Genomic DNA, 18,697 nt, shown 5'->3' with positions numbered 1-18,697 from the left:
CAACTTACATATACAACATACAGAAATGTTAATTATCTTTGTCATGTTGCACATTATATCCCTGGTCCTTATTTATCTTATAACTGGAAGCTCGTGCCTTTGACTGCCTTCATCCAATTCTCCCTCCTACCCCTCACCTCTGGCAACCACAAATCTCATCTCATTTTCTATCAGTTTGTTTTTGAAGTATAGTTAACAAACAGTATGTTAGTTCCTGCTGCACAACATAGTGATTGGATATTTTATACATTTCAAAATGATCACCACAAAAAGTCTAGTTTCTGTCCATCACCATACAAAGATACTACATAATTATTGACTGTATTCCTCACATTGTACTTTTTATTCCCATGAGTCATTTATTTTGCAACTGGAAGTTTATACTTTTTAATCTCCTTTGCTTTAGAAAATATATGCATTATAATATTAGATAGTAGTATTTAATATATAATTCTATGTAAAGGCATAATAAAGAAAATAGAGGAACAGGATCCTTGATAACATTATTTTCTTTTAGCTCATGCCACAAAGTGAAGTTTAGAAAATAAAAGATAATTTTTATAGGCTACGCTTGCTTGAAAAAAACATTGATGTTGTAACATTTGTTAAAGTACAGCTAAACCCTCAAAATTCCTTTTCTAACCAAATATACATTTTGTGGATGGGAAATCTATAAAGAAATAAATGTTTGTAAACACTGAATGGTTGTTATGGACTTTAAATATCTGTACTTATTACCTAAGAATGTCTGGGTTTCAGGGCTGAATTAAAATGTATTCCAGGCTTCCTTAAATGTAAACAGCATGTCTTCTGATTTGTCTAGGACAATGGAAACTGACTGAATTTTGTACTATGATAAAAGTCAGCATCTTCTCTTCCATCTATTTAGCAATACTTCTTGGTAATCTTTTCTCCTTTGGGGAACTTTCCAGATGTTTTGTGAATATGATTCCAATTTAGAAGAATTGTTTTTATATTGTAGCTGACTGATGTCCTAACTGAAACTCTTAGACTAGTGTAACTCTATCCAAGGGGTCTTCTCCAACGCATGTAGGAGTGCTCTGTGACACTTTGGCCCCCTTGACTGGCCTAGACCCTCAAAGCTGCCTGTGGGGGCAGTTTCCTGGAGTCAATGAATCCATCCCCTATTGCAGTAATTTCCATTAACAAAGAAAATAACATTTCCAGGTATCCGGGATCACTGAGTTTGAGCAGTGTTCATATAGTGCAATAAAAATGAACAGCTAGTCCCACAAGATTATTTAGATGATTCTTTAGAAACAATGTCGACTTGTTCTGAAAGGAAAAGAAGCCCTGAAATTTAGTGAAAATGACAGGGTGGTTGCTGTTGTACACATTGTTAAAAGAATCATTTTCAAATAAAAGATTGTGAACATTTATTTTTATGCTAATATGTTGTAATAGTCTAGCATGAAGTAGTGAAACAACCTCAGACAAGTGTCCAATCTGTATTATGACTACATTTATTTCTTAATTTTTCTTTAGAGAATTAATCACCAATGGTTAGTTTTATCTGAGTATGGATTATGCCTTTTATGATCTCCCATGGAAAAACCCTCCTAAATCAGAACTTTCAGCTACCTTACTTGGGCCTAGTAGTTGACTTGTGTCTTGTGTTTGCTGACCACCTTAAATATTTGCCTGTTCTTCAGTTCAGTCACTCAGTCATGTCTGACTCTTTGCAAACCCATGGACTGCAGCATACCAGGCCTCCCTGTCCATCACCAACTCCCGGAGCCTACTCAAACTCACATCCATCGCGTTGGTGATGCCATCCAACCATCTCATCCTCTGTCATCCCCTTCTCCTCCTGCCTTCAGTCCTTCCCAGCATCAGGGTCTTTTCCAGTGAGTTGGTTCTTTGCACCAGGTGGCCAAAGTATTGGAGTTTCAGCTTCAGCATCAGTCCTTCCAGTGAATATTCAGGACTGATTTCCTTTAGGATTGACTGGTCAGATCTCCTTGCAGTCCAAAGGACTCTCAAGTGTCTCCTCCAACACCACAGTTCAAAAGCATTAATTCTTCGGCACTCAGCTTTCTTTATTGTCCAACTCTCACATCCATACATGGCTACTGGGCATAATTTAAAAAGTAAAAGTCTCATTTAAAAAGAGTCACAAGTTTATGGTGTCTGATTATAGATGCTTTTGAAACTGTGGACCCTCTTTTTCCTCTCATTTTGGCACTGATATAAAGACTGACACAAATGATCAACCCAGTAGATAAGGAGACCTATGTTTTTTTTGTTATTTCATTGAAATATTGTTGATTTACAACACTGTGTTAGTTTCTGGCGTGCAGCAGAGTGTTTCACTTATCCACACACACACATATTCTTGTGTATTGTGGTTTATTACAGGATATTGAATGTAGCTCCCTGTGCTGTACAGTAGGACCTTGTTGTTTATTTAAGATTCCACATATAAGTGATATCATATGATATTTATCTTCCTCTGTCTAACTTTTCTTAGTATGATAATCTCTAGGTCCATCCATGTTGCTGCAAATGGCATGTCATTCTTTTTAAGGCTTAGTAGTATTCCATATATGAAAGTGAAAGTGAAGTCGCTCAGTCGTGTCTGACTCTTTGTGACCCCATGGGCTGTAGCCTGTCAGGCTCAATGAAGTATCACTCTCTCTAGTCAGAATGACCATCATTAAAAAAGTCTACAAATAACACATGCTGGAGAGGTGTGAGGAAAATAATTTTAAAAATAGAGTATAGATATTCTTGCCGAAAACCATTTCAAAGAATCTTTTCCCTATAAAATGTACTGGCTAGCACTCACTTTAATTGGAACACTGACCTATGATTATTTTATTCACTATTCTTGTGGGACACCTATCAATTTTAGTGTCCCAGATTTTCTTAAGCAAACATGTTTCATGGTTCTGGTATTTTCAAAGTTTCTATAGAAACTAGAAATTTGGGAACCTTTTTTTTTTTTTTAATCCTAGTGCTCTGATTTACAGTTCTGTGTATGAAAAGAGGAAGTCTTATCACCTCAACCCAAGTGAAATTAGTAGAGTACCCTTCCATGATATGCTAGTTCTGCATTTCTTGTGCTTAAGGGAAACCAGTAGGAATCCAGGAGCTTACAGTATCATTAGAGTGGTCAGAGCTAAACTTGTGACAAGGTAACCTGGCCTCTCAAGCAGTGAGCCATGATCACCGAGGGAGCTGGCAGACTGCCCTGTGCTAGTGAAGTGAGAGCCAGTATGGAGGTGTGAGGAGTAACAGCCTCAGGAGTACTTCCTTTGGACAGTGATGCTACTGTGTTGTGCTTTCATTTGACGGTTGTTTCACAATGACTGAATACGTAGGTTTCCCCAGGACTTTGTTGCTTTGCATTTGATTTTGTTTGTTCTGGTGTGTAGGTCTCTAACCTAAGGGATGTATGCTTTCTTTTTGTTGTTGTTCTCTCCCCCCAGTTTTACAGCTAGATGTAACCTGAGGTATTAAAAGTCTGTGACTTCTTTAGATCAGACAGTAAGTGACTGAACTCAGTGGGGGACTTGGGCCATATTTCTGACTCAGTTATTAGTGATCTCCCATAGGACTTGTACTCAGAGGTCTTTGAGGGTGACCACGACTGGAGGCAAGTAGCCTAGCAACACCAAAGTGGAAGTCAGAGCTCCCAAATTCAAAATAATTGCAGGAAGTCCAGTATAATCAATAAAAATGAATATGATTTTCTTTTAAAATAGTTTGCTTGTTTTAATGACATAGGTAACCCCAAGTGGGCTGAGTATTATTAAATAAAAGTCTTCAAGAGATCTGCTTTTTCATATACACAAAAAATGTGTAGTTATGGTGTTACAGTGTTTGTAGATGGTTAATTCTACAGTTCTGAAAATAGTTTCTCTTTCAGCAAGTCCTGTACTTCTCTTCCAACCTTAATTACAAAGTTGATTTACTTAGAGGAGCAGACCCTTCTTTTCCTGTCAGCATAGGTCTGTTTGAATTAGCACAGATTTTTGAATTAGTGGAGCTCAAATTAATGACGTTTTATTCTGTTACAAAGAGTTTGTTTTCCTTCACTGATAATTATTTCCAGGAAAGTTAAGTCCACAGAAATATTCTCTCAGTTTTGTTCACATTGTTTACCAAAGTCTAAGAAGTGGCTTTTTAGTTACATGGGGGAGGGAGAGGCTGTGGCAGTAGCAAGGGAAAAAGAGGTGCTACAATCTGGTCTCTCAGATTTGTAAAGCAGGCTCTGAGCAGCATTCTAAACCAATATTATTTTTGTAAAAGGCAAACCAGACCTGGGGATGTGAAAGTCTAATGTGATTGAGGGAATGTGTGCTGATGCATACTAATTCTTTAACCCCCATCAGCCCAGTGGGTTGTTAGAACGTCTCAGTTGAGCATTCTGACAGCCCCACAAGTGGGGCATCAGCAGTCCATCCATCTTCTCCAGAGTCAGCTTCTTTCCCTTTAGATCATTCTCATTACCTGTGAGAGTTGATTTCCAACAAGTCCCCTTTTCCCTTTAGACACTTACTTACCTGAAATCTCACAGAGAACTGGAAGAGTAGGCAGAGGATTTTTTTTTTTTAAGGAAAATTTTTTTTTATTTGTGAACTGATATCTGATTTCTTTCAGACCCTTGTTCATTTAGAGAGACTGTTATCTTGTGCTTCTTTCTTCTGTGCCTGCCCTGGCTGACTTGTGATTCATCCAGTTCATAAGATGTTCCTTTATAAGAAGGTGTGAAAGGCCTAAAGAAAGATGAGTAATATGGGCCCCTATATGTTCCAAACTACAGAAAAATAGTAGTAATAATCACCACACAAACCTAAGAGGCCACTGAGCTCCTCAAGGTTACAAGGCATCTGTGTTTTCCTCAAAGCAGGGAGAGGTCACTGAGATCAAAGTAACTCTGTAACTCTGTCATGGGAGTAGATTATTATCTATTTATAGCAGTCTATGAGTTTTAGATTGAAAAATGTTGCCAAACTGTGCTGCACTGTGAATGCACAGTAATCCAACTAAAGACTCACAACACCAGTTACCACCTTCTGAATGAGCAGCATTTAATAGATTTAATGGATACTAAACCAAGGAAAACATACTTCAGTGGACAGTTTTTCAGTTGATGGATAAAAGGCTATTTAGAGTATAGGGGAATGTTGACTGTTTAATAAAGCACAATCAGTGGGGCCATTTAATATTTATTATATTGCCAATAAATATTATTAAATACACAGTGAAATGAGACTACCTTCCTGTATTCTTTCTTTCACTATCATTGACTCACTAGCTACTGAATGCCAGTCACTGGGTATACAATGGTGAGCAGAAGTGGACACGGTCGCCGCACTCAAGGAGCTGATGGTCCAATGAAATTAGACATAGAACACATGCAGAGGTGTAAATAGTCAAAAACTAAGTTTTTAATTTGAGTTTCTATAGGGTTTTGCTTAGTCTTGTAGATTTTCTTGACATAGCCTAGTATCCATAAAGTTAAAAGTAGTAAGGCCCTGTGAGTTTAAGTACCTCTCTCTCTTTTTTTATGTCTCTAAAATATGACTTACTTTGAAACTTGTACTTATCATTAGGTACTCTGAGTTGCTCATATAAACACCAGTTGTACCATAGTGAAACTTCAATGAAGCAAAGTGTTCCACAGGACTGCAGCTGAACATACTATGCCCGTATAGGTAAAGTTGTACTCAGCACATAGCAAGCATTCAGTAAATATTTACTGCATTAATTAGTTCATGATCATAGGTATCTCTTCCATCAGTAATCATTAAGACCACCACTTACTCATGGCAAGTTTTGCTGCTGTGGGGGACAGAGCTATTGTCACATGACTGTAATTTAAACTGCATGGCTTTTATCCATTGCATTTTTTCCATCCCCAAATGATGCAGTTTCCTTTTAACATCTATTGTGGTTTTCCTAATATGTACTGCAGTACAGAATCAGCAGTTGTTGTTATTTCAGCAGCATATTGCAAAGCGTTTCCAACATATTTCATTACCCCATGTGCTTGTCTCATGGAAACAAAAATCAGAGTGGACCTTTTCAATGAGAGAATTAAGTAATTTTTAATGGTAATAGAACGGGAAACTATACAAGTAAAATTTTGATTAGCCTTTGAAAATTAGATTTATCAAGATATAAACCAAACAAGAGATGAAGAGTTAAAAAATACCCTTTTCTGTTTGACCAGGCCTACTGTAAACATATTTGTTGAAAGGAATAAAGTAAAATCTGTTCCAAGTTAAGACACTGGAAGATAGGTTGGATTAAAGTCCAAGGGCTTTAGCAGTACACGAAGAACCACATATTTTTCCCATGCTGGATCCACGCATGGTGTTGTGCTGTTTACTGGAAAATGGGTGTTCAGGTTATCTTGCCCTGACCAGCTTTATAGTCTGACATATTTATAGACACACCACCAGAACATAGTGTGGCATTTACAAGGACAGATTCTCTAGTTGCGAGAGCTTGAGAAAAGGGAATGAAATACCTTATTTTAAAAATGTATAACTCTTCTGCTGAGCAATCCTATGTAGCTCAGCAGCTAGAGAGAAGTGACAGGCCGGAATGGATGGCCTGGACTTGCACTGGGGAGAGAGCAAGGGAAAAGCACACTGGGGAGAGAGAACCACTAACTAGGAGTGAATAAGAATAAAGAGAGGTGAGGAAGGAGTGGACTGGAAATGCAGAGGAGGGCAGTGATAAAGACCGCGTTGCTCTGCTGCTCCCCCACCCTTATCTGCTCAGTTTCTAGACTCTGCGTGACTTCAGCATGCTGACAAGTCTCAGGGGCCTGGCACTTGGGAAGCTCACTGTTTCACTGTTGTAGCTATTCCCCAGTGTCTTTGGCAGCACTTTCTTCTTCCTCCTCCATACATCCCTGCTGGAATATTAGTGGATTAGGCCAGAGCTGGTCAACAAATATGTGAAAGAATACTGGAAAGATGAATGGATGGGGGACAAGGGATGTCTGAAGATGCAGCAGGCTAAGCCCTGACTCCACTACTCAGTAGCTGTGTGACTTTGGGCACATTACTTTCTGCTCCAGTTCCCCCAGATGTCAAGTGAACGGTGTGGACTAGACGGTCTCTAAGTGCTTGTGGCTCTGGCATTTTGTGACTCTGTGACTACAGGGGGTCTTGTTCTCAGAGGAACATCTATTGTGCTTTCTAACATAATGTAGCATTAGCTTGTCAACTTCATGAGGCTGTTTTGAGTGTCAGGATAAAAGATGTGAAGACCCTTTGGAAATTCTATGAAGAATCATATAAAACAAAGATGATATGAATGGTTTAAAGGAAACTTTCCCCCAAAGATATCAGATAGTGATAAAAACGAGAGTTCCATTTGAATGAATGTTAAGGAAAGTTACAGAGGCCTTAAAAACAGGCTTTGTTGTTGAGATATATGCCTCGAGAAAGTACGCAAATCAAAGAAAGTGATTCTGTAAACGTGTGGTTAAGCAGCTAGGCTGCTAGGGTTGAGGTCCTTGACTTTTCTTCCCAACCCCCAACCCCTTGGCAAGGGTACCTTAAAACCCCAGAGAAAAAGAGGCAGTGGACTGGGTTGTACCTTTATCTGTCACCATCACGCATCTACTCCCTGAAGGCTGAAACAGAACATTAAAACCAGTATGGAAGGGAATGGGTCATCCTGACCCAATAGCCGCTGCCTTGCATGCTGGTCTGTACACTTGTCCAGTAGAAGCAGCAGCTATATGTGTTTGTCTTAATGTTCTCCTCTCTCCCCCCACCCCCATTCTTCTCTTTCATCTCCTTGCAACATTTTACAGTTTTTCCTTCCTTACCATAGTAGAGGAAGAAGAGAAAGAAAAAGAGGAAAACATCCAGAAGCTGGGAGAGGGTGAGAAGAGAAGGAAAAGAAAGATGAAAAACATATCGCTTGAGTCAGTGGAGAGGGCTGGAGTCTTTCACTCCCTCTTCCTCAGCAGGACTGAGTTAAGTTGATCAGTTGATTTTGTACCTCATCTTCAAGACTGACTTAATTCTTTTATCCTTTGTTACCCTTCGTTGCCTGTCAGTGACATCTGAAAAAATCATAGACAGGCCATCCAATAAGAACCAGCATGTTAGCTCTCAGCAGACCTGCACCAGCTAGCACTGACAAGAGTTTAAGAAAGGACAGTAATCTCTTACCATAGGTAAGACTGAACCACCTCACACAGCACATCAGTGAGAGTGACACCATATGTTTCTCAGTTTACAGAGTTCAACTTATAGATTTGATTACCATGGAGAGAAGGAAGGGAAAAAAATTGCATGACTCTTGTGGTGAGTATGAGGGAGCTTATTCATTCATGTTGGAAAAGCAAAGTTAAAAAATCAGAAACAGGCCTGCCAGTCTAGATATGTCCAAGACTAGTACTTTGGTAACGCTATTATGACTTTCAGTAGATTAAATTTCAAATTGTGGAAAGGCTTCAGAATAAGGGAAGGCTTAGTGTCCCACTAATAGGCCTTATTAAATTTAGATAAAACAGATGTTTTTCAGTGACAGCAGCTCTGAATCACCAAGATCAAAATTAAGAAAGAGCAAAAACAAGCCAAAACTTTCACTAAAAAAGTACTATTTGTCTTCGTTGCAGAACCTGCCCACACTTATAACCTACAACATCCAGTTAAACCCCAAGAGAAGCCTCATTAATTGGGGGAAAATTCCTTAGAACTGATTGAATGTGCATATACCGAAGTTGATTCACTAACATTCTAGAGGCGGTGCTGTGAAAACAGAATGGAGCTGTAGAGGCAGGCTGTCCAGAATTCAATTCTTACCTGCTTTAATGACCTTGGGCAAGTTGCTTCATCTCACTGAACTCAGTGAACCTCAGTTTCCTCATCTACAAAATGGAGTTGTTTTGAGGACTCAACAAGATAACACATGTCTAGCACTTAGCACACAGCAGGCACTCTGTAGGTATTAGCTCTTTTGTATTGAAAGCTCTTTTTGCTCATAGTGTCTAAGTATATCAGAACCAATTTCTTAGAATTTGATTAAGAGCTTTAGATTAGCAGTCTCCTAAGAGCAGTACATCCAGACCATCCATTGTGGAGTGGGACGAAAAGATTAGAAATTCTATTTATGATCTTTTACATAAAATATAAGAAAGTACTGACACTCCATTCATATTTAATGTATGCATTGACCCTGGTGCTCCCATTTGGTCTATGTCAGTGGGTCATTGTCGCATACTCTAAATTGAGGGATCTTGAGGAAAGTCTGAGAACCACGATTTGCTGGGAGTTGATGGTGGCACACTACTTATTTCAGTCACTTTTGCAGTATGTTGCAGCGTATTTCAGTTTACGAGCCTGGTTAAGTAGATGCGTGGTTCTTAGTATTATCTTCAATTTGTGGTTTCTTTGCAGGAACCTTCTTAAGCCATTTGACTATTATGCATAGGTTGGCTATAGCTAGTTAAAGCCACTCAGGGTAGACAAATGGCTTAAGAACATTCCTGCAAAGGAACAGTGGAGTGATGATAATAGTCATAATATAAGCACAAAGCAAGGACAAGAAAAAGGTGGAGCTAGCTGCCACTTCTGCAAGTCACCTTGTAAATTGGTTGGCCAAGTCATCAAGTGAAAATGAATATAATCTAATTGGACCTGACAAGATGTCAGCCCCCCAAAGAAGGAAATTATCAAGAACATTATTTGAAATATGTATTTATACCCACTATGTTCAACAGCAAACTTATTCTAAGTCTGTACTGTGCTTTGGATATATTCACTGTACGTGACTGTGATACATACTTTGTAAATAAATATACATATTGAGGATGTATGCTCAGACTTCTTTTACTGATAAGAATGCTCAATCAAAACAGTTTGGAGACCACTGGGTGAGATGAGGAAAGCATGGAGCTTCTCATCTCTCATCCTGTGTCTGCTGCTTAGAGAGTGTTTACATTTTTTTCCTAAGGATTTTGCTGGAGCATAACCAGTAAGATAGAGAATAGCATATCTAAATCCATTGAAGATAAATTGAGCACAGTTCAGGGAATTGCATCTCTTGGTAAACATTTTTTTTATATGGAAGTAAAAAGCCAATCCCTGCCCTGGAGATTTTTTAAAACCTAGCTCAGGAAAACTAAGAGTTACATTACAAAGCAACATATGAATGCATGGCTGCAGGATAATGGAAATTCTTGATAAAGAAGTATGTTGCTCGATGTAATAGACGTCTTACTAGAAAACAAAAATGTGTATACATTTAATTTCTGTGAATTTACCTGCAATTCTGGGTCATTTGGTAACCAGTAAACCAGTAGCAGAGAGTGTAAACAGATCCTTCCAGAAAAGACATTAACCTTGCCTAACCTTGCCTCTCAGCCTTCCTATCAAACTCTTTTACATGTGTTCATGTATTATTTTGTAATCTACTATTCTTAAATCCTCTGTGGCTCTTCACATAATAAAAGGCATACCGCAGATGCTTAATAAATATTTTGAAAGTGAAAGAAAATGAAGGGTTCTCAAAAACACCAGAACCTGAAAGCATAGCCATTATTCTCTTTCAATGGTCACAGCAGTTCCTAGAGCAGATAATTTGCTTTGATCTTCTCATAAGTTTGAAGGGTCAATCTTAGTCCTGAGGCTCCATTCCTGTCACCAGAAACATGACATGGAGGCAGCCCTGTGGGTATAAACTTAACAAATAAAACCTTGATGATGGCGGGGGAGGGGCACTACTTACTGAGCCCCTGGTGTATGTAAGGCACTTGTGCGGGTATTATTATTTTGTTCACTTGTCACAGTAGCTCTGTGAGGTAGGTACTATTAGTATCCACATTTTATAGAAGAGGAAATGGAGGCTGGCACAAGTTAAGAGACTTAACCAAATGTCACAACTAGCATGCAGTGGAGCCACAATCCACATGTAGTCGTTTCTGATTCCAGAATCCAAGCTTTTGATGATTCTCCTGTGCTGTGTTCTATAGGACTGTGAAATAGGGCTCATATGTTAACGATGACTTCAATTTTGCATTTTTCAGAGCTATTTTTATCAGTGGTAAGTCACAGGGAACTGTTGTTACACCTTGGAGAAATGCTTCTGATGACCTTGGGAAAATGATGCTTGTTCAGGGTTGTAGAGGTTTTTCTAGATTCTCCAAGAAAGGCAATAAAATTGACATTTGATTCAATTTAGGTAGTTGAATTGAAAACTGAGAGGTAGTTCAGTTTTATAGTATACAAACTTAGAGAACACAGGGGTCAGATCCCCTGAAACTTTGAAAGTCTATGTCAGGTTATTTTTGTGTTACATTCTCTTCAAAGTAGAGATAATCTCATGTTTTCAAATTTCCCAAGATGGAATCTGTTGGTGGTCATAGTGTAATCTGTTTTCCATACCTACAGATTTTTTTTTTTAATTGCCAAGACTATATTGAGAGTACTGTTCCAATACTGTATAGTAATGAATGGCCTAAGTCATATTGAGTCTTAACGATGAACCTGAGTCATGCAGAGAAAATTATGTCCGTTATACTCTGGTAGAATATATTTTAGAAGATTTCCATCAGAAAAATAATTAAAAACCAGTTTCTAGCCCTTCATTTCTAAAAACAGGATCAAGTAAACCCAGAAACTCTGCAGGGAAAGCATCATGTGGACGCTACATGGAGAGAGAGGAGGAATACCTGCCACATACACCAAACATTTAGCCATCTGTTTCTTCACATGAAGAAATATCTTTTATTGATATTTTCCAGTTGTAGTTCTGCTCCACTAAATCAAATTCACAACCTTGTCTCATAATTTACAGGTGAGGAACTTGTGCTAGGAGGCAGATTCTTGACAATATTGCTCTGATCATCACAGCATGTAGCCCAGAGAGTATTTTTCCTTCCTGGTGGGCAGCTGTGGCCATCTCAGAAAGTAGAGCCTTTTAAGAATTCCAGATTAGAGCATAGAGCAATTCAAGGGCTTTAAGCCATTCAGAGGACAGTAGGTGATAACAGACTAAAGCCTCTGAATCCTATAGGATAGGAGCCAAATAACTTACATGAAAACCTTGAGCACCCACCACTCTAGATCTCCCTCTCCCTCCTACCCTTCCATTCTTCCATCCTTGCGTTCTCTCTCTGCCCCTCTGTGTGTGTTTTTTTAACTTTCTTTGCTGCCCACTTCCTTTTTCTGCTTCTAGTTTTCTCTTCCTCTCCATTTTTATTTCTTTCTATATATTTTAATTTTCTTTTCCTCCTTCATATTTTCTCTTTCTTTTGTTCCATGCCCTAGTTCTTTCCTCCACTCCCTGCTAAGTACCCATCCTATCATGCTTAGAAATACATATTACAATTAATAAATTATAGTGTTAATGCTCATTAAGCAGCAAGTAGATTGTACTCATTACTCTAAAAGGGAAAAACATGTCCCAATTAAGTAAGCATTTACATGTGGCTTACAATTAAAATTTTCCTTTCTTATGGGTCTCAAGTCGCACCAAAATGAGGTTCCCTTCCTCACTCCTTAAGCATGACCATGTCCTTTGTTGTTCCTCTCTACATTTAGGTTTGATGAATAATCATTTACTTTTTTGCATTCTGCTTTGTGCCTATTTATTTATTTTTGGACCACGGGAAGCTAAAATTGATACTTAATGTGGAAGAGAGGATATAGATAACTTTTCAGATTTGGGCTTAGGATTCTAATATTCTCAGCTCCTGGAGTTTAGACACGTCACATGTCCATTCTGTTCTAGAAGCTCTGATGAGGAATGGCAGAATTTCCAGATAATTGAAACCCCTTGTGTAAAAAGCTGTTTTTTAAAAATTTTTTTTAAATTAATGTATACTTGATTTGCTTTTCTTCACCTGTCCAAACAAGGATTTTAAATTTTGGTTATTACTTCCTTGTCTTGGAAAATGATTGCTTGTAATATGAAGCCTTTCTCAGTTTGGTATCTTTCCACTGGTTAACTGATTATGGTCATCAGTGTTTTAGAAAGCAAAAGAATGAATGAATGAGTGAATGGCTAGCTATCTAGACTCACAAATAATTTCTGTTGCATGCTCTGTTGTTTGTGATGAGCCTTGCCATATCTAAGGCTTTGTCTCTTTTTTTTCCCCCTCATAGTTTCCAGGTACTGTCACAAACCATGTGATTCTTTGATAGCTAAGCTCCTAATACTTTTTTTTTTAATGTTCATTTTCATTAAAGTGCTATTTAACATTAGATATTAACTTTGACAGATGTTATTGCTGCTTCTCAATTAGGTGGAATATATTCTTGGGAAGATGCCAATTTGAATTGAATATATTTGAATTTGGTATTGAATCAAACTGTTGTTTAAACCTTAGCCATCCATCATATGGGTGATGGAGCAGCCAACAGATTTTTGTACATAAGTGTTGTTTTTTTTTTTCCCTAGCAATATTTAAACATTAGAAAATGGCTTCCTATTGTAACAAAGAGAACTTCATACAAATTTACTATAAGATCTCTTTCTTTGTCAGTTCTTTAAATTGGCACATACTACTTTCGTATAAAATGCTTTCCATGGACAGTATTAATATTTAAAAATCTTTTTTGTTCCTGCAGATTTCCAGTAGACAGGACATCTAGCTCTATTTACCCTTTGGCTACTAGTGAATGCTGTTAAATTATTATTTATCTTTTTTAGGCAGAGGCACTGCAGGTATGAGATCAGAATTGCCTAGTAAGGCAAGCATTTTGTTTTAAAATAAAAAAAAACCTCATAATCCTGTCAAAAGTAGCAACTAAGGAGTGGATCCTAGAAAGAATTGTGAACTTGCATAAGAGAATCTGGGTTGTCCACCTACTTGTGTCACTAACCAGCTGGGTCAACCTCGAGTAAGTCACTGCCTGACTCCCCATAGCATACTGTCTCTAAAGGCTCAGCTTCCGCATCGCATATTCTATATACAAAAGGGAGCAGGGCCAAGAGAAGCTGAACCTCTTGTTTATCAGCCATCTACCCCAGTCTAGCAGCTTTGAGGTAGTCTCCAGCCACATTTTTTCATCTTTTTAATAATCCCTTAAATCCTCGCTAGGCTTTCATCGCTTATTCTTTTCCCTAGGAATTTGCATTTAGAGATACTGAGGGCTTCCTGTCGTTTGGAATTTGTCTATGCGCATGAATTTAATGAAAAGTTACCAATGAAAAATGCAAGAATTAAAAGTCTTGTTTGAATGAGTGTTTTTGTAAAATCAGACTGTTTACATCATGATTAACATACCTTTATTAGTTCAGTGTTTTGAAATTAATACATTTGAGTGTCGTATAGCAAGGCATGATTGTTATTTTATCTTATTAGCCATGCTGGCATTCTCCCTGGAGAAGGAAATGATAAACCACTCCAGTACTCTTGCCTGGAGAATCCCATGGATGGAGGAGCCTGGTAGGCTACAGTCCATGGGGTCACAAAGAGTCGGACACGACTGAGCGACTTCACAGAACAGAACAGCATTCTCCCACTCACTCTTTGATCTAAACATTTTTTTTTAAGTCCCTGGTGAGTAAGCAATAGACTCCATATCACAAGGAAAGCTTCCTAGCCTGGTCCTCAGTTGCACTTGAAAATTTTGTTGATTTGAAATAGTTTGAATTGTACTGAGCTAAAATATACCTTTCACTGGTTTGCTAGGAAATAAAATAATAACCTGCCTCAGAGTGTTGAGAAATTAACTGTATGGCAACTTCAACATGTGTATTTTTTAAATATATATGAAAGCTAGAGCTAGATACAAAAATCTCTTCATTAAAGGAGACCTAGTACTATAATGAAAAAGGCAGACAGTAGAAGTGTTGGCGAGAATGTAGGGATATTGGAACCCTTGTACATTGCTGGTGGGAATGTAGGATGGTACAGCCACTATGGGAAACTATTTGTTGGTTCCTCAAAAAGTTACACAGAATTACCACGTGACCCAGCAATTCGACTCCTAAGTATCTACCCAAGAGAAATGAAAGCATTACTTTCCACAAAAACTCATACATGAATATTCATAGCAGCATTATTCACAGTAGCCCAAAAGCAGAAATAACCCAAATGTCCTTCAACAGATCAGTGGAAAACAAAAATGTGATATATCTATAGGATTGAATATTATTGTTCAGTTAAAAGGATGATGTGCTTTTACAAAAGGTATTAAGCTGGCACTAGTGGTAAAGAACCCGCCTGCCAATTCAGGAGACATGAGACCAGGGTTTGATCCCTGGGTTGCGAAGATCCTCTGGAGGAGGGCATGGCAATCCACTCTAGTATTCTTGCCTGGAGAATCCCATGGACAGAGGAGCCTGGCGGGCTACAGTCAATGGGGTTGCAAAGAATAAGACAGGACTGAGCAACTAGCACATACCGATACATGCTGCAACATGGATAAAACCTCAAAAACATTATCCCAAGTGAAAGAAGCCAGACACAAATGGTCACATAGTGTATGATTCCACTTATATAAAATGTCCAGAACAGGCAAATCCATAGAGGCAGAAAGTAGATTAGTGCTTGCCAAGAGCTGGGGGGAGGGAAGAATATGGACTGACTCCTAATGGGTATAGGGTTTCTTTGTGGTGTGATGAAATATTTTAAAATTGGATGGGGTAATGATTGTACAATTCTGAATATACTAAAAATCATTGAATTGTGTACATTGAAAGGGTGAATTTTATGGTATGTGAATTGTATGTCAATAAAGCTGTTTTATAGGAAAAACATTAGCAACTATATTACTATAATTATTTGAAATTATAAAAGTGTATTAAAATTACATTTCTCCCGGGGCTGGGAGGAGGGAGGAATGGGGAGTTAGTGTTTATTGGGTACCTTGTTTCAACTGGGCAAAATGAAAAAAGTTCTGGATATGGATAGATGGATGGTGGTGGTGGTTGTACAATAAGTGAATGTATTTAAGCCCAGAGAAATATACACCTAAAAGTGGTTAAAATGGTAATTTTTATGTTTTGTATATTTCACCACAATAAAATCTATAACCCTAAATATAATATTTTATGTTATTCTAATGTATGAGGCTTTTTACCCTCTCTTTTTCTTTTTCTTTTCAAAAGGAAAACTGAAAGTGTGTAAGTTTGGATTTTTATGCATGGGATTCTTCTGTTTTTTACAACTCCTCTCCTGGGTGGGGTTGGGGGGGGTGTTATACACATATCATATATGTCTTTATGTTGGCTTTGAATAAGAACTTGAAAATATTTCTTAAAACTTTATTTGCCAGTTGGAAAATAAAAGAAGCCAACCATAGGAAATTTATGTTGTTAAATTATGAAATAGTGAAATGCTATTCTTAGAGTATGAATTATCACAGATTTCCTGATTTTCTTGGTTAATCTTGGCTCCTTGAATGGGGAAAACATGTATGCTCTCTGTATAACATCTCTGTCTTTCTGTAAGCATTTTCCTCTGTATGGCAGGACAGAACGAGCACCACAATGTATCGAAAATACTTAACAAACATAGGGTATATTTGTACAGTACAGTGAGTGAGTTTCTGAATGCAAAGGAAGGAATGGAAAAAAAGAAAATCCAGCAATGAGGAAGTCACTGAAAAAGGAATTAAATTATTTCCAAAGGTCATGGAACTTTGTTATGACCCAAGCAGTTTGTAGGCTCTAAGTTTGTAACCTCTAAGGATTAATCTGTGAAAACATTTTCTAAGCCTGGCTGTGCTATACAGGACATTTGAAAATCGACAGCACAAATGCCATTAATACAGTGGGTAATCAGAGGTGTGTTTGTTTTCTTGACCAGGAAGTGGTTTCTTTTAAAAGTACAGGAACACACAGTGCCTCTGTGTGTGTGTCTTTGTCTTTTCTGTCTATTCTACTGTTGCAGGAAGAATTATGATCTTCCAACATTTTTGTCCTTTACAGTGAGGTTTTTCTAGAATTTGGCACTGTGGTATACTATCCTTGATTACAGGATTCAATCAGAGTTGATGTACTCAGAAATCCATTGATGTGATTAATGGTCTCCTAATCATAATTTTATTTCCGAAGATTGGCCCTATTTTCTGAAGTTTCACAATTTTTGAGTAGAATCTTGAATTCTCCTTTAGAGGGGGCCTGAAATCTTTGTACTTCTAGTCCATAATTTGCATGATAATTTTCATTTTCTTTGATTTCTTTTGCTTGAAGAAAATAACATTTTTACCTTTTTTTCAACTTTTTATACGTTGTTCTATGGTAACTGTCCAACCTAGTGTGAACCTTTTTTTTTTTTTTAACATGAAATATATATATATATATTTTTTCCTACCAGTGCTAGATACAGAATTCTTCCCCTAAGTTTCCACTGCTCTGGTTTTTATTCTCCTGAAAAATCAAATAAAACATTGTCAAATTCTACAAGTAACAGGGAAGTATACAAGGAAATGACTATACAGGAAATGTAATTGATCATTCACTCTTTACAATTGAATCGGTTACAGGATTGGCTAGTAAACATATCTGCTGAATGAACAAAAATAACTTCTAAAATCTTTGGAGTGCTTGAATGCATTTGGAGATTTTGGCACCTTTCTCACCTTACTGATTTTTTAAGAAATTCTTACCTTTTTCAAATGATTGCATTTGAAACTAGGAACTCGTATCTAGTGACTGTTTTAATATTTGCTTTGTTTTCAACAGTGCCCTTAAAGATAGCCGTTTTCCCCCAATGACAAGGGATGAGCTGCCACGGCTGTTCTGCTCAGTGTCTCTGCTCACTAACTTCGAAGACGTCTGTGATTATTTGGACTGGGAGGTAAGACAATAGAGAATTTTTAAAGAAAAAGGAAGGTAACTTCTGAGTAATTGTTTAAAAATTAGGCCCAAGATAACTCTTTTGTAATGGAGATGGAGATAACATGGATAAATAAACCTCACAGCTGATCAATGAAATGTGAGTGAAGGAGTTTTTCTTTTCTTTTTTTTTTTTTTTGAAGGCAAAGTACCTTATGTTGTTTAAATACCCCAAACTAAATTTGCTCTTCATTTTTATCCTATTAACTTCACTACAGCACCTCATAAAAGCTGTTAACAAGTAGTAAGCAGGATTGATTAGAATTTATTTCTCCTCTCTGGTATGACTGCCACCAAACAGTTAGGTAGTCAGAGGATATACCACAGTAACAAGCAGCAAAAGGGTTAGGATAATACACCAGTGGGGAAATCAGCTCATGGTAACAGTGGGGTATTGGTTAACTACAGGTAAATCATGCTAATTCATTCTTGGCTACCTTAATCTATGTACTTGCACACACTAACAAGTAAGAGTATATCTAGGGTATCTCTGTGCATTACAATTATCATAGTAGCCTATATTGATCATCTTTTTGTTCTTCTTTAGTATGTGGGGTTGAGTTGTTAAGAAACTTCAGATTCTCACCATGATTTGTTTTGGTGGTTGGGTGGTGTTAGTTGAGTGTATATCTATGAAATTTTATACGTGAACATACCCATGTTACCTGACTGCTTACTGTATTCCAGCCATGTGCCTCATGCATGCAAGTCCTGAGATTTGGTCCCTGCCATAAACATCTTATAGTCTAATAGCAGAGAAAAGAATTATATACAAGCACAAAGAAATTAAGTGGTATAAGAATGAAGCAATGGGAATTCAGTGATACACAGAGCATTCATGTGCATACAGATACTCATAAATGACTTGACTGTATCATCATGATATGTTTAATTCTACTGCCTTGTT

General features: G+C 37.7%; 1 protein-coding gene across 4 annotated transcripts in view; it reads left to right on the top strand.

Moving 5' to 3' along the window:
* Window positions 1-18,697, top strand: part of AMMECR1 (AMMECR nuclear protein 1) — a 116,050-nt gene that overhangs the window by 76,231 nt on the left and 21,122 nt on the right. For all 4 annotated transcript variants that reach the window (XR_009734947.1, XR_009734948.1, XM_061409429.1 and 1 more), the window contains one exon: window positions 17,638-17,752. Coding sequence is in view for 2 of the 4 variants with exons in the window: in XM_061409429.1 (XP_061265413.1) it covers window positions 17,638-17,752 (115 nt within the window). In the remaining 2 variants the exon portion in view is untranslated. The remainder of the gene's footprint in view (window positions 1-17,637; window positions 17,753-18,697) is intronic.

This window comes from Bos javanicus, chromosome X, assembly GCF_032452875.1.
Source record: "Bos javanicus breed banteng chromosome X, ARS-OSU_banteng_1.0, whole genome shotgun sequence".
NCBI lineage: Eukaryota > Metazoa > Chordata > Mammalia > Artiodactyla > Bovidae > Bos > Bos javanicus.
The sequence above is the reverse complement of the archived record's forward strand: the minus strand, read 5'-3'. Positions and strand labels throughout refer to the sequence as shown.